Below are 12,034 nucleotides of genomic sequence, written 5' to 3' on the forward strand. Positions count from 1 at the left end.
CTTAGTACTGTGGATGTATGTAAATGCTACTGTATTTATAGTGTTAGGTTTGATGGGTTGTTTCACAAACTTCATACAGCGTATGGGTAAAGAACACAAATAATAACCACTGAAAAGTCTGACTCGTGACATCATATCCAGGCTCTTAAACTATGGGGTGCCGAAAAGAACCTGACAAATGACCAGAAAAATAAGTCAATGAAGGGACAATGAATTTAATTTTTTTTTTCTCTTCATCATTCAGTTTTTTCACCCAAACTTATTTGAAAGGAATGACCGGAAGCGAGTGTATGCTATGACTACCTCGATCTCCCAGTCTAATTCATCTCCAGACCAACACCGCTTTCAAAATGTCTGTTTAAAGTTTCCGGCAGTATTTCGTATTACTGTCATAACAACTCTACGGAAGAAAATGTTGCAGTTCCTCACTGTGACCACTGGAGGACAGTACACTTCCATGATTCTAAATACACTTCCATCTCAAGTCCAATATAGCCGGTAGAAGTTTCAAAATAAACAGTCAAGTGAGTGTTTCCGTACTAAACTATAGTAATTATTGCAGGATTGTTTATTGGAATACATTACAAAGTGAAGTTGTGCATACTGACAAAGTGTATATTATTAATACATTAATGGTACAAATGTGCCAATGAATACTGTTGTGATAATTTCCCTTTGACTGTGTTCACTTCCGGTGCCTGCATAAAAAAATAACATGTTCTACTTTTGCATAGATTGTTGGCATTTTATATAAATAACTGGTGCAGTTTGGCAGGGTGCCTGTTTTTAAGTTAAAAAAATATTTTTTTTCTTGCACTCAAATTTGATGAGGTAAACTGGTTCAGACTGGCCAAACTAATCTTAAAAACTGTAATAGTTAAAAATGTGCCTTAAAAACATTTCTAACAAACACACTCAGTTTTCCTCGTGCAGTATGATAAAAGCTTTTGTGGATAGAAAACAACGTCTCTTCTTGCCTAGAGTCCGTCCTTGGACACCTGTGTGCTGTTCTTCTGAGCGAGGCTGGAGATGGCCTGGGCCAGGTTGTAATGGCCTCTATCTTCCCTCTCCTCCAGGGCTTTCTGCTGGGGCCCACATGTTCATCTTCCTCTCTTGCAGCTCCATGTACAGCTGTAGGACATCCTGTGGAGGCCTGGCAGTGCAAGCAGCAGTTGTCGGCGGGTTGGGGAGGATCGGGGTGAACCTCTTGCTGCTATGGCCTTGCCCACTCTCGTCCCGCAAAGTTTGGCCCTTCGCTGAGCTTCAATCTCCTCCCTGCTCTTACCCAGAACCTCGCTGCATGGCCTTGAAGAACTCCCAGTGGACGCTGGCCGCCCCCAGCCTCTTGGCCCTCTCTGAGTTTTTCCTGTATGTGGCCAACATGTTTCTCCACTTGAGGTCACACTCGTATGCCTTCACGGTGACATCGGTGGCCTCCGACTCTTTCAGTTTGGTGGTCACCTTCTCTGCCACCGACTCCCAGAGTTTCTTTTTCTTGCATACTGGCTGATCAAAAGCCTGGTCCATTTCTAGTCTGGTGTTGACCAGGTGCCATGTGGCCTGCAGTGTCCATATGAATTCTAGAGAGGAAAAAAAAAAAGTGTATCATGTAAATCATAGTTAAATTATAAGACCTTGCAATTGAACACATTTCTTGCTTCTATTTTTGTGTTTCTTAATTTTTTTAAACATAAATAATGATGATTATAACATCAATATGAGGTAATAAGCTGCCATATACGGTCACGGTTTATGACTATAATCACCGCAATGGGCAGAGACTGCGCACTCATCGGGCCCTCCTCGCTTCACGCGATGACTGGATGAAACCTGTTTAACTTCAGGGTGTCGACTACTAACCTGCTTTAGTTTGATCGCTGTCCACGCTGGACACAACCGTTTCCTTTTCTGCCACCTCAGTACTTTGGATCACAATTGTCTCGATCACCTCCATGATGATAAATCATTACAGTAACCGTCAACGTTTTTTAATCAGCCGTGTTTTTCTATCGTGGAATTTAACAACATATCAGAGGCACCGATGTCTTTTCTCGCATCGAGTAAAACGATGACTATAACAACGTTACTTAGCAGCTTGGGACTTGTAGTCCGTTTTAGTTGATACAAACGGTCTTTTGAGTACTCTGGTGGAACGGCTAAACTACAATCCTTAAACGTTGCAAATTGTTCATTACAAACGACTATTTATCGCTGCATCGGGGAATGTAGTTTTTTAAAGGAAGGAAATACACGAGGTCAGGTGAAAAACAGCGAGGTTTAAACTACAAGTCCCAGCGTATATCTCACCGGCCCACCTCTTCACTCCCTGCTCCCTCCCTCGACCGCCCCTGTTTTGTTGTTTGGCTAAAGATGGCGTTAGCGGCTAACACAGGCGATTGCATTTTTTTCCACAAAAATTATTCGGCCAGTGGTAACAAAACATTTATCAATTAGAGCTTTAATCCGCCATTCGATGTGTAAAAATATGTTCCATTGAGATAATACATGTCTACCACGTAGAATAACGTTTGTTCGGCCTTCTCACGATGTAGGCCTGTTTTTTTAGGGAGTGGACCGAAGCTGTTGGAACTCCATCTCCCATCAGCGACTGCGGTGTCAGGTGGTACAACTTTCCTTTTTTCATGGTATCTGTAGTTTTCTGGTCACCCCACAATGTTATTTTTAAAAAATGTTTATGAATGAACTCGCGAAAAAAACATGCTAAGAAGCTAACAATTTAAAGTGAAAGGACATGATATTGAATTTCTCAGTGTTCACTGTGCGCGTCCAGTGATACTACACAGAGTGAATAGTATCTGTCTCAACTGAGAGGAGGACAATTAAGATAATTGAACCCGGAGCCTTGTCAGGCAGAGAGACCATGTCTGCGTCACCGGTGCAAGGTGACGGGGAACAATCTCGAGCACCCTCTAGAGAGGGTCACCCATCATCTCCAGAGTCTTCTCTGACGTGGTGCCTGGCTCACCTCTCTAACCTGGACCAGGGACTGAACATCAGGGGCATGGCAAGGTGGACTCAGGTGGAGGCAGAGAGGGGGACAAGAGGTCCAGGGTCTCTCAGTGGCGAGCCCTGGTCGCTATCAGGACGCAGCACATCAAGGGGGACAAGGCTTGCCATTGCCCGATTCAGAACCCAAGGGGGTCTCCGGCTCCTGTTGGACCTGCTCAAAACCCAGACTGCTCGAGGAAAACCCTGGACCTGGCTCTGAGCATCCTAGCAAACTGCTGCACTGAGCTGCAAGACACGCATCCAGGTGAGATAAAAGGAATAATGGAGAAGATATTCTCTATTATTTATTATTAAAGCACCCATTTGACACATTTGACATGTCTGCCACTACAGGTCCGTAAGCTTAATGGGATACATATCGTAGGTAAGTGGTCATTTACATTCTTATAAGGAATTTAACTTAGAATAATTACTTTAAAACAACTTTTGCACAATATTTGCCTTTCACATTTAATGGCATGTAATATCGAAACAATTCTTGTCTGTCACAGTGGGGATCCTGAAGGAAAATATGGCCCTGGACACCGTCCAGAACCGAGCAGCCCGGGCTTTGGCAAACTTGGCCATGGATCCAGTGAGCTCTGCACTCATCCACTCGGCTGGTTAGTCTTAAATGTCAAACATAATTTTACATTTTATGAATGTATTACTTATTTGAGATGGAACTTGAAATCTACTCAAGGGGGAAACTTTACATTTTGGTAGTAGCAGCAGTAGTGATTCCAATGATGTTTGTTGTTTCACATGTGGACAAATGGACAGGTTATCAATATTTGTGCTACAATAGTTACACTGTGTGCAGAAGAAAGTGTATCTATTTTTAGATGTATATATGGTTAAATACCAACATTACACATCAACGTGCGTTACTGATTTTCTGGAAGTTCACAGTCTTATTCACACACCGGACAGGTGTCACTGCAATGCTAAATGAACTGTCTCCATATAAGAGTTATCAATAGTAGACAGACACTCATTCTAGGAAATCTTTTTTTTATTCTTCAGTAAGATAAGCGAGTTGTGCAGCAGCACAAAGTAACCCATACGGCCAGACCAACAATTAGTTGATTATTGATTAGTCTTATAATTTTGATCAACAATTAATCGTTTGAATAATTTCTTTAAACAAAAATGCCAAATATTTGATTGTTCTAGCTGAGACTTTTCAGCTTTTTCTTGTTTTACATTATAATGACCTAAATATTTTTGGGGTTTTGTTCCCTTAACAGAACATTTAATGACTTCACACTTATTATTCGTATTATGGTTTTATGGACCAAATGATTGCTCGAGAAAACAATCTCCATATTAATCAGCCCTAGATCCAGCTATTTTTTATTATTATCATTATTATTATTATTAGGAATTATCAGTGAATAGACTGAACCTATGGACATAAACATGTCATGAGGTCTAAGTGTGTTGTCATTTCTTCATAAGAATTAAGTTCAGGGTCACATGTGCCTAAAATAGGAAATGTCTATTCACATGCATGCAGAAACTGTTGACATGATATGTGAAATGTTTTTGTGTAGATTTATCATTTGCCCTCAGATAAAAAAACATCCTCTATTTTCTTATTTCTTTTTTCCTTCTTCCAGGTGGTGTTCCTCTTCTTCTCCTGTGTGTTTCTCTTTCTTCCGGCCCGTCCTCCCCCACTGCTGCCCCACCCAAAGAGCCCTGTCCTAAACTAGAGTGTGCTCAGTCGGCCGCTCGGGCTCTGCTCTACCTCTCAGATACGCACTCTAACCGCCTGTTGCTGCTCACCCAGGGGGCCTTAACGGCTCTTGCCCCCCTCATCGTTCCAGAATACCCGCTAGGGCTGAGGCGGGCGGCGCTCAGGACCATCCACGAGCTGACACTCGGCTGTGGGGTTGAATGTGCCAGGGAGGTGTCCCGTTCTGGAGTCCTCGCTCAGCTCGGTGTAATGGCGTCGGGGCAGTGCGGTGAAACCTTTTGAGGAGCTGGCACTGAAAACGCTGGCCAACATGTGCTCCCAGGGCTGCCTTCGCCCTTTCGTGGGGTCACTGGGGGTCATTCAGAACTTCACTGAGGAGGTCAAAAGGATCCCCTGAAGTCTGAAGTCTTCCTCAATGGCACTGTGCTTGTGCTGCAAGGAGGCGGTCAACCGCGCCAAGGTGAAGGAGAGCAGTGGATTAGAGGTGCTGATTGGCTTTCTGGCTGCCCATCAGAGTCATCCCCTTTCCCAACTCGCCATCCTGGCCTGTGTAGACTTTGTGTTTGATGAATCTGCCATGGACCAGCTGCAAGAGCTAGGCCTGGTCCCTCTGCTTGTTGCACGACTTGTTGAGCTCACCAGAGGCGAGGAACAATCTGCTGAGAAGATGGATATGAGCATGTCTCCCACCGAGCTCCTGTCCTCATCATGTTTCGACTCATTTGACTTTCCCTCTGAGGGCTGCAAGAAGGAGGAAGCAGGAAAGGAGCAAGGTCTCGGTTCATCGAGCTTTTTAAGTCTCAGGTATGGATATTTTAATGCATTGGTTTATCTATATTCCCGGTGAATTTGATTCTGCTAGTTTCTATTGTTTATCTTCATGCTTTTTTCTCTTCCTTCAGGTCCTGGTTGGTGTCTGAGGGATTGATTTCTTCAGAGGAGGACCTGCTGGATTCCTCTGGTGTTGAAGGAGAATGGGGGAGTCTTCAGATCCCACCGTCTTCATCCCCTCAAACCTCCTCTCCAAACCCTGATTCCTTTTCCTCTCTTAAAAAACTCTTCTCCATCAAACCCTATGGCCTCTTCTTCTAAAAAGGCTGCTCAGCCTTCCCCCGTGTCCTCTTCGGCCCAGCCCCAACTGTCATCCTCATGTAAAATCACTGAACCCTCTAGTTCTCCACCTTGCACTGTGCTCACACCGCAAACCCAGCCCAGTTCTTCCACTCTCTCCTCTCCCATTAAAACCACCCAAACACCATTCTCTCCCTCAAAGTTCTTATCCCCTCACAGAAGGAGGCAGCGTCCTCATGCGGCAGCTTGTTTGACTAAAGTCACTCTTGATACCCCTCCGTCAGTGCCCCGCCAGATGGCTTACAGCCACCCCTACCACCCTGAACCCTGGACGCCCGAGTCGCCCATCCTGCTGCTGCTGTCGCGCTTCTCTCACGCCACCGAACCAAGTGCTGCTCTGATCAGCTCGGGCGTCATGTCCGGTTTGCTTTACTACCTCACCCAGCACCAGGACCCCAGCAGCAGGTGCTTCCGGATGCTTTGCAGGCTGAGCTGCAACCCCAACTGTTTGCAGGCACTGGTCCGAACCGGCTCGGTCGCGCTGATCCGCCACCATCTCTGCCAGAGAGGGGGAGGATTTCAGGGAGAGGAGAGGCAGACGGACCGGGTGAAAGCCAAAGTTAAACAACTTGGTGAGATAAAGATCCTTCATCTGCAACACAGTAACTTTAGAACAACCATTTGACCCATAACCCTTGTAACTGTATTTGTAACAAGCAATGAAAGCACAACATACAGTTGCTCATTGTCTTATAAAGGTTAAAGATAATTCACATGGTATTAATGTTGTTTTACTAGTAGATTATTGTCTACATCATTGAGATTATCATCTCTCTTTACAGATCTGGTCTATCAATTCGGTGCATCCCTACATAAATATTACTCTTTTCTTTTCTATTATAGTTTGTCTTTTAACTATCTACTGACTCTGTAGCACTCTGAGATTATTTTTGAATGAAAAGTGATTTACAAATAAAATGCATTATTATTATTATTATTATTATTATTAGAACCAGATTTGCTATACTTAAACAAAACATTGGATCTTTTTGAATTTCATACAACAGCAGTTTACAATGTTGCACTGACTGTCTCTGCAGGTTTTGCTCTCCTTAATAATCTGCGTGTCCAGTGTGAGTCTGGATTTGGCTCTGGGGTTGTTGCCCACGTGATGCTGTCAGGCTCCGAGTCCGACAAGATGAACTGTGCGTTGTCTCTGCCATTAATCAGCAGGTGAGTAGTAGATAATATAAATATGAGTTCAGTAACTATGTGAGTCTGTAAATGTAAGGAGTGGAATGTCATAAGATACAGATAAAAAAAGAAAGAAATTAAATAAAAAAAAAAAAAAAAAAAAAAAAAAATATATATATATATATATATATATATATATATATATATATATATATATATATATATATATACCAGTATATATTTTAGTATTAAGAAATTAAGTGAATGGTTTTTAATTTGCTATGCGCTCATTAATTTAGGCCATTACAAAGTTAATCCAGAAAAGTGATCATATATGATCTTTATTAACCTTCTTTTTCTCAAACAGCAACAAGTCCTTGTTGAAGAAACTTCTTCTGGACAGCGGTGGGCTGCTCTTGGCTCTGCAGCCTCTTGGTTGCGATGATGTGGATGAAGACCACCCCACTGAAGGTGGGAAGTTTCTTTCTGATTGGTTTAATTCTTCGCATTCAGGCCTGACTTCTCAGCTCCACTCGCTGTTCTCCTCCCTACTGATTGAATGCCTGTCCACCCTGGCGGTTGGCATCAAAATGGAGCTTGACAAAAAACATCCAAGTCCAGTCATAACGCAGAGAGTCAGTAAAATTGACAATGTTTCAACCCCTCCCTCGAAAAGGCCTCGCCTGGCCAACACCTGTCCCTACGGCGTCTCGAACTTTGACCTCCTCTTGTTGCTGGACGGTGGGATTCAGGTCCGAGCCAACAGGGAGGCAGTAGCCAGGGAGGAGGGGACGGACGGGATCGGCTCTCAATACTTCTGGGCTCTGTTGAGAGGCGGATTTGGAGAAGCTCAGAGCAATGTGGAAGAAGCCATCCGCATCAAAGATGTCAGCACAGGTATGCTGCTGCCAGTGCTGCACTACCTGCATGGATGCCGCCTCACCAAGGACACAGGAACGACCAGGGAAAGCGACGAAGAAGAGAAGGGAGGACAGTGTCCGATCTTGGACAAATTAATCCTTGAAGGACTTGGGATCTGCCAAAGAGAGCGAGGGCATTGCTCAACAGAAGACTTTGATTTCCAGAAAACTGCTTTAGGCGAGATGATGATTGGAGCGTGCAGATTTTTGGTACCTGAGTTGCAGAGAGAGTTGGAGGGTCTTTGTGTGTCTCTACTCCTGTCCTGCTCCACCCGTCCTGCTAGTCGAGCTGCATCAGCTCCCACACTGGACAAAGCTGAGAAGGCTGTATCTAAAATGGACCATGAATGCACCGAGTCTGCTGAGGAGAACCTGGCGAATCGAACATCTGAGTTAGAGTTGACTGGTTTTGAGGCGCAAACAGAAAATCAACCGGGACAGACAAAGAAACCAAATAGTTCCCAGCATCAGACACACAGAAACAAAACCGGAGGACTCGATACAAGTTCGGATCTTAAGACAATCAAAAGGGCCACTCCAGTTTCCAGATCAGTGGTGGACAAATCACTTGAACACGTGAGTTGAGGTTAAGACCAAAGAACTTGAAAAGTTCAGAACATCGTCTGAAATCAGCAGCGCAGGACTCCTTTTCTTCCTCAGGAGGAGGTGGGCCCCTGGCCGCTCTCCTCCCCCAGATGTACTGGTTTTCCCAGCGGTACAGCTACCCATCACTGGGTCGGGCCTGCGTCTCTCTGCTGCTGGGTTGTCAGGACTGTCCTCGGCCCTTCGTGTCCTCCTCCCTTGCTGGGATTTGTCTTCACAGACTTGCCAGAGAGGCCGACTGTACGGAGACTCTGAAACAGGATCTACTAAGTCTGGCCACAGTAGCTCTGAGATGAACGAGGAGGGAAATATTGAGTAGAGTTGGGTGGCATGTAAGTGAAGTGAGAGTCGACTGCGGGGCTTAATATCAGCCACTGTAGTTGTTTTCATTAAAAAAAACTGCTGTATGAATTTCTTGAGCGATAACAGAACTGACTGTTGATTTATTTTCACAAGGTGGAAGCATAATTTCAATTTAGTTTTCATGTAAACTGTATTCTGTCCCAGCATGACATAATTGTATTATAATTTACTAATGACATTTGCATTGTAATTTCTTTCTTTTTTTGTGGAAAAAGTCTTAAGATGGATTTGATGATTGTCATTTAGCTGGAAGTACTGGAATTATCAGGGTTGGTTTAGTAGCCAGTTGTTTATTTTGTACATAGAGATAATATGGATTAGCAGATATACAATGTATAGATTCCAACTGTCTCATGAATTTATGCCACTGAATATATTGTTGGAACATCACTTTGCTTTTGGTTTCTTCTTGTTGTTGGACCACAGTAATCTGACCGCACCGCGGTTTTCAGTCGGTTTTATTATACAATTACAAAACATCGTGAAACGGCCATCGGATGAACTGCCATACAATTTGGTAGAGGTCATGGTCTCAAGAGGACGAGCCGTGATGACTTGCATGATCCCCTGACTTTTCATTTAGTTTGAACTAAGGTCCGTGGTTAACGCAAACCTTTAAAGTTTTCTTCTACGACCTAAGATGCGCCAGTGAAAACCATCTTGTGACGTTGCCGGGGACATTAAACGTTATCAAACCGAACACGGAAACTCCTACTCACTATTCTGCCTTTGTCGTTGTGGTAATCTCTGAGCTCTTACATACTATGCTTATTAAGACTTTCCAACTTGTAGATGGATGCTATATGTCACGCTAAGAGGAAAGGCTGTTGTGGAAGAGGTCAGTCATGTGACTGTAATGTGGTTTGTTTACAGCTTAACGTTAACGTTCTACTTCTGCCAAATTGTATTGTCGCTTTTTAAAAAAATCATAAAAGTGGTGTTTATTGTTAAGATTATCTTAACATGTCTATCATAAACAACAGAGCTTATTTTTCTGAACTAATCCAAAGTAAACATTTACTCGCGATGCTAATCTCCGGGTTGGCTGACAAAAAAAATACGCCTTCTCTGCAGCACTCTACACTTTCTATAACCTCTAAAAACATCTCTTCTTTTGATCTTGGAGAGCCCTTAACTGCAGGATTATAACAATTGCGACTTAGCCGACCCCTTGTGTTGATATTTAAAAGACACGGTAAGGTCAAAACAAAGAAATGGCGCTCATTGTAATGCAGCACAAAGTGGTTTTATTCATGTCTAGGTGGCCCCTTGGTCGATACACTTAAGCCAAGTACACTGCAGACTGCAGTTTTATACAAGCAGCAACACACAGCTGAGGAAAGTGGCTGATGCTCTCAGTGGTGGGAGTCCTCGAAGCCACCAGGCAGAGCATTGGTGTGATGGTTGTGGAACAGAGAGTGGTTTCCATCTCCCCAGGGGAATTTCTGGAATATAAACGTAGAAAGAAGAAAAGTCAACAGGAGAAGAAAAAAAAAAAAAAGATTCATCTCATTACAAATCAAGATCGGGACTCGCCTTGGTGCGGATACGCAGGTGAGGATACGGTACAAATTGTGGCTGATCGTGGGAGTGTGCCTGCATCTTCAGGTAGGCGTTGGCAATGCAGACACCGACACCAGGTAAGGCCAAAACAAAGGTCAGTATCTTCCAGGTCTTTGCTGTGGAAAACACAATTAGTGAAAGTGCATGACGGAAGCACTAAATAAGACACGGTGGGAAAGGAAGACAATACAATTTATAGCAAGCTGTCTCTCGTCTACAGAGTCCATATCAATAATAAAATAGGATTCCTCTTCGTTTGCCAAGTAGAATAGATGTGCAGGATGGCTCCCTGCCAGCACTGCAGACGTTCAGTTACTGTTCAACAAAAGTCTCTGAATCTGGAGGCGTTGATGCATTTTGAGGGGAACAGTAGAGACACACTGACCTCCTCCCTCGTGGCTCGAAGCTGACGCAGCCGCAAGCACCCGTCGAGCAGCCAAAGCAGCCGGAGACGCAAACATCTTTAGAGGCGGGGAGGGAGAAGAGAGAAAGTTTGAGAAACCTTTGCAGTTAATAAGTTCAATGTTATGCACCAGAACATATGACACCTGTCGATTCTTTTATTTGCATGTTAAGGCAGCCTTCATAAGCTTTACACTGAGGCAAAAACACAACAATGTTTAAATAATAATACACAGCTATTTAAACACCACACATTTCTCCCACATCAAGTCATTTGAAGTTATTTGTCATATGGCCCTCTACAAACAAACAGCAGGCGGTTGAGGCTGGGCCTGCTGGTGGTGTATATAAGTCATTAAAAAATAATTAAAATACAAGAAAATCAGGCAAAAACTTACTTTTCTTCAGGCAGGCAGTATGCAATATGCTTTAATATCCACTTATTTTTCTGGAAAAAACTCCACGCTACTATAATTGTCTTCTCCTTCCTGCTTGTTTGTCCTTCAGTCTGTCCTGAGCTCAACTCAGGGTGTCAGACTCCTCCCCATTTCAATCTGTCCATGCGCCAAGAAACTTATTTATATTTGGACAAGTGCAAAGGCTGATATGTGAGGAAGAGGACGGGGGAGGAGGAGTGTGTCGGTGCTGCGTAGCACATTCAGCCTGCATTACCAACACTAGCAAGAGCAGAGGGCTGATTATTCACCATTAATGAAGTCGCTGAAAGCACCACGAAGCGGACTAATCTCTAGTCTATTTACTTTATAAAAAAAAAAGTTATTACTCCTCTGTTATCATAAGTCCTTTTGGTATCAAGATTAGATAAACACTGATATGCTGAAATTAAATCCTGAAGCCATTGAGGCCCATGTAATTACCTCTGAGGATCTTCTGGGCAAAAAGTACTGAAATAAAAGTTATATTTATAACTGTAAATAGTGTACAGGCATGTGTAAATTGAGCAACATATCTGTCCTGCACTGTGCCATTACACTGCTGTCCTAAAGACATAACAAGTTTGAATTATTTGCACATTTGTAGATCTCGATGTGAATAAACAACACAAATAAAATGTATACAAACAAAGGGTTTTCATTTTGGCAGTTTAGTATAGACCATAAAAAGCTTGTGTACTGCATAAGACATGAAGTCATACAAAGTCTTTTGATCACTGGGCTGGAATTTTTTGATAGAAATGTGACCTTATGTG

At 43.3% G+C, this 12,034-nt stretch overlaps 3 protein-coding genes across 3 annotated transcripts; 1 reads left to right on the plus strand and 2 right to left on the minus strand.

The window, feature by feature from the left end:
• Positions 1-540: 540 nt before the first annotated feature.
• Positions 541-2,194, minus strand: si:dkey-66i24.7. The gene is made up of 2 exons (XM_034539341.1): positions 1,861-2,194; positions 541-1,580 (listed from the first exon to the last, which is right to left on the minus strand). The coding sequence occupies exons 1-2, from the start codon at positions 1,952-1,954 to the stop codon at positions 1,282-1,284; spliced, it is 393 nt and encodes a 130-aa protein (XP_034395232.1). The 5' UTR covers positions 1,955-2,194; the 3' UTR covers positions 541-1,281.
• Positions 2,073-9,249, plus strand: armc5 (armadillo repeat containing 5). Its single transcript, XM_034539342.1, is given in 12 exon segments — positions 2,073-2,431; positions 2,567-2,620; positions 3,005-3,268; positions 3,359-3,394; positions 3,522-3,632; positions 4,632-4,978; positions 4,980-5,512; positions 5,611-5,717; positions 5,719-6,411; positions 6,880-7,012; positions 7,341-8,480; positions 8,483-9,249. Coding segments are annotated over 12 exon segments (3,789 nt in total). The 5' UTR covers positions 2,073-2,370; the 3' UTR covers positions 8,793-9,249.
• An 850-nt stretch (positions 9,250-10,099) lies between these two features.
• LOC117735234 (cytochrome c oxidase subunit 6A, mitochondrial) lies at positions 10,100-11,347 on the minus strand. The gene is made up of 4 exons (XM_034539742.1): positions 11,223-11,347; positions 10,808-10,883; positions 10,396-10,538; positions 10,100-10,304 (listed from the first exon to the last, which is right to left on the minus strand). Exons 2-4 carry the CDS (start codon positions 10,881-10,883, stop codon positions 10,215-10,217), a joined length of 309 nt encoding a protein of 102 aa, XP_034395633.1. The 5' UTR covers positions 11,223-11,347; the 3' UTR covers positions 10,100-10,214.
• Positions 11,348-12,034: the final 687 nt, after the last annotated feature.

This window comes from Cyclopterus lumpus, chromosome 8 (genome assembly GCF_009769545.1).
Source record: "Cyclopterus lumpus isolate fCycLum1 chromosome 8, fCycLum1.pri, whole genome shotgun sequence".
NCBI lineage: Eukaryota > Metazoa > Chordata > Actinopteri > Perciformes > Cyclopteridae > Cyclopterus > Cyclopterus lumpus.

What these genes read in the sequence shown, in the direction of transcription:
- LOC117735234 (XM_034539742.1), bottom strand. Translation starts at nt 10,883, where the DNA reads ATGTTTGCGTCTCCGGCTGCTTTGGCTGCTCGACGGGTGCTTGCGGCT. An exon ending in TTCGAGCCACGAGGGAGGAG is followed by an intron (nt 10,539 to 10,807) that starts GTCAGTGTGTCT and finishes TGTTTTCCACAG; the next exon opens with CAAAGACCTGGAAGATACTG. An exon ending in ACCTGCGTATCCGCACCAAG is followed by an intron (nt 10,305 to 10,395) that starts GCGAGTCCCGAT and finishes TTTATATTCCAG; the next exon opens with AAATTCCCCTGGGGAGATGG.
- si:dkey-66i24.7 (XM_034539341.1), bottom strand. Translation starts at nt 1,954, where the DNA reads ATGGAGGTGATCGAGACAATTGTGATCCAAAGTACTGAGGTGGCAGAA. An exon ending in CAGCGATCAAACTAAAGCAG is followed by an intron (nt 1,581 to 1,860) that starts GTTAGTAGTCGA and finishes TTTCCTCTCTAG; the next exon opens with AATTCATATGGACACTGCAG.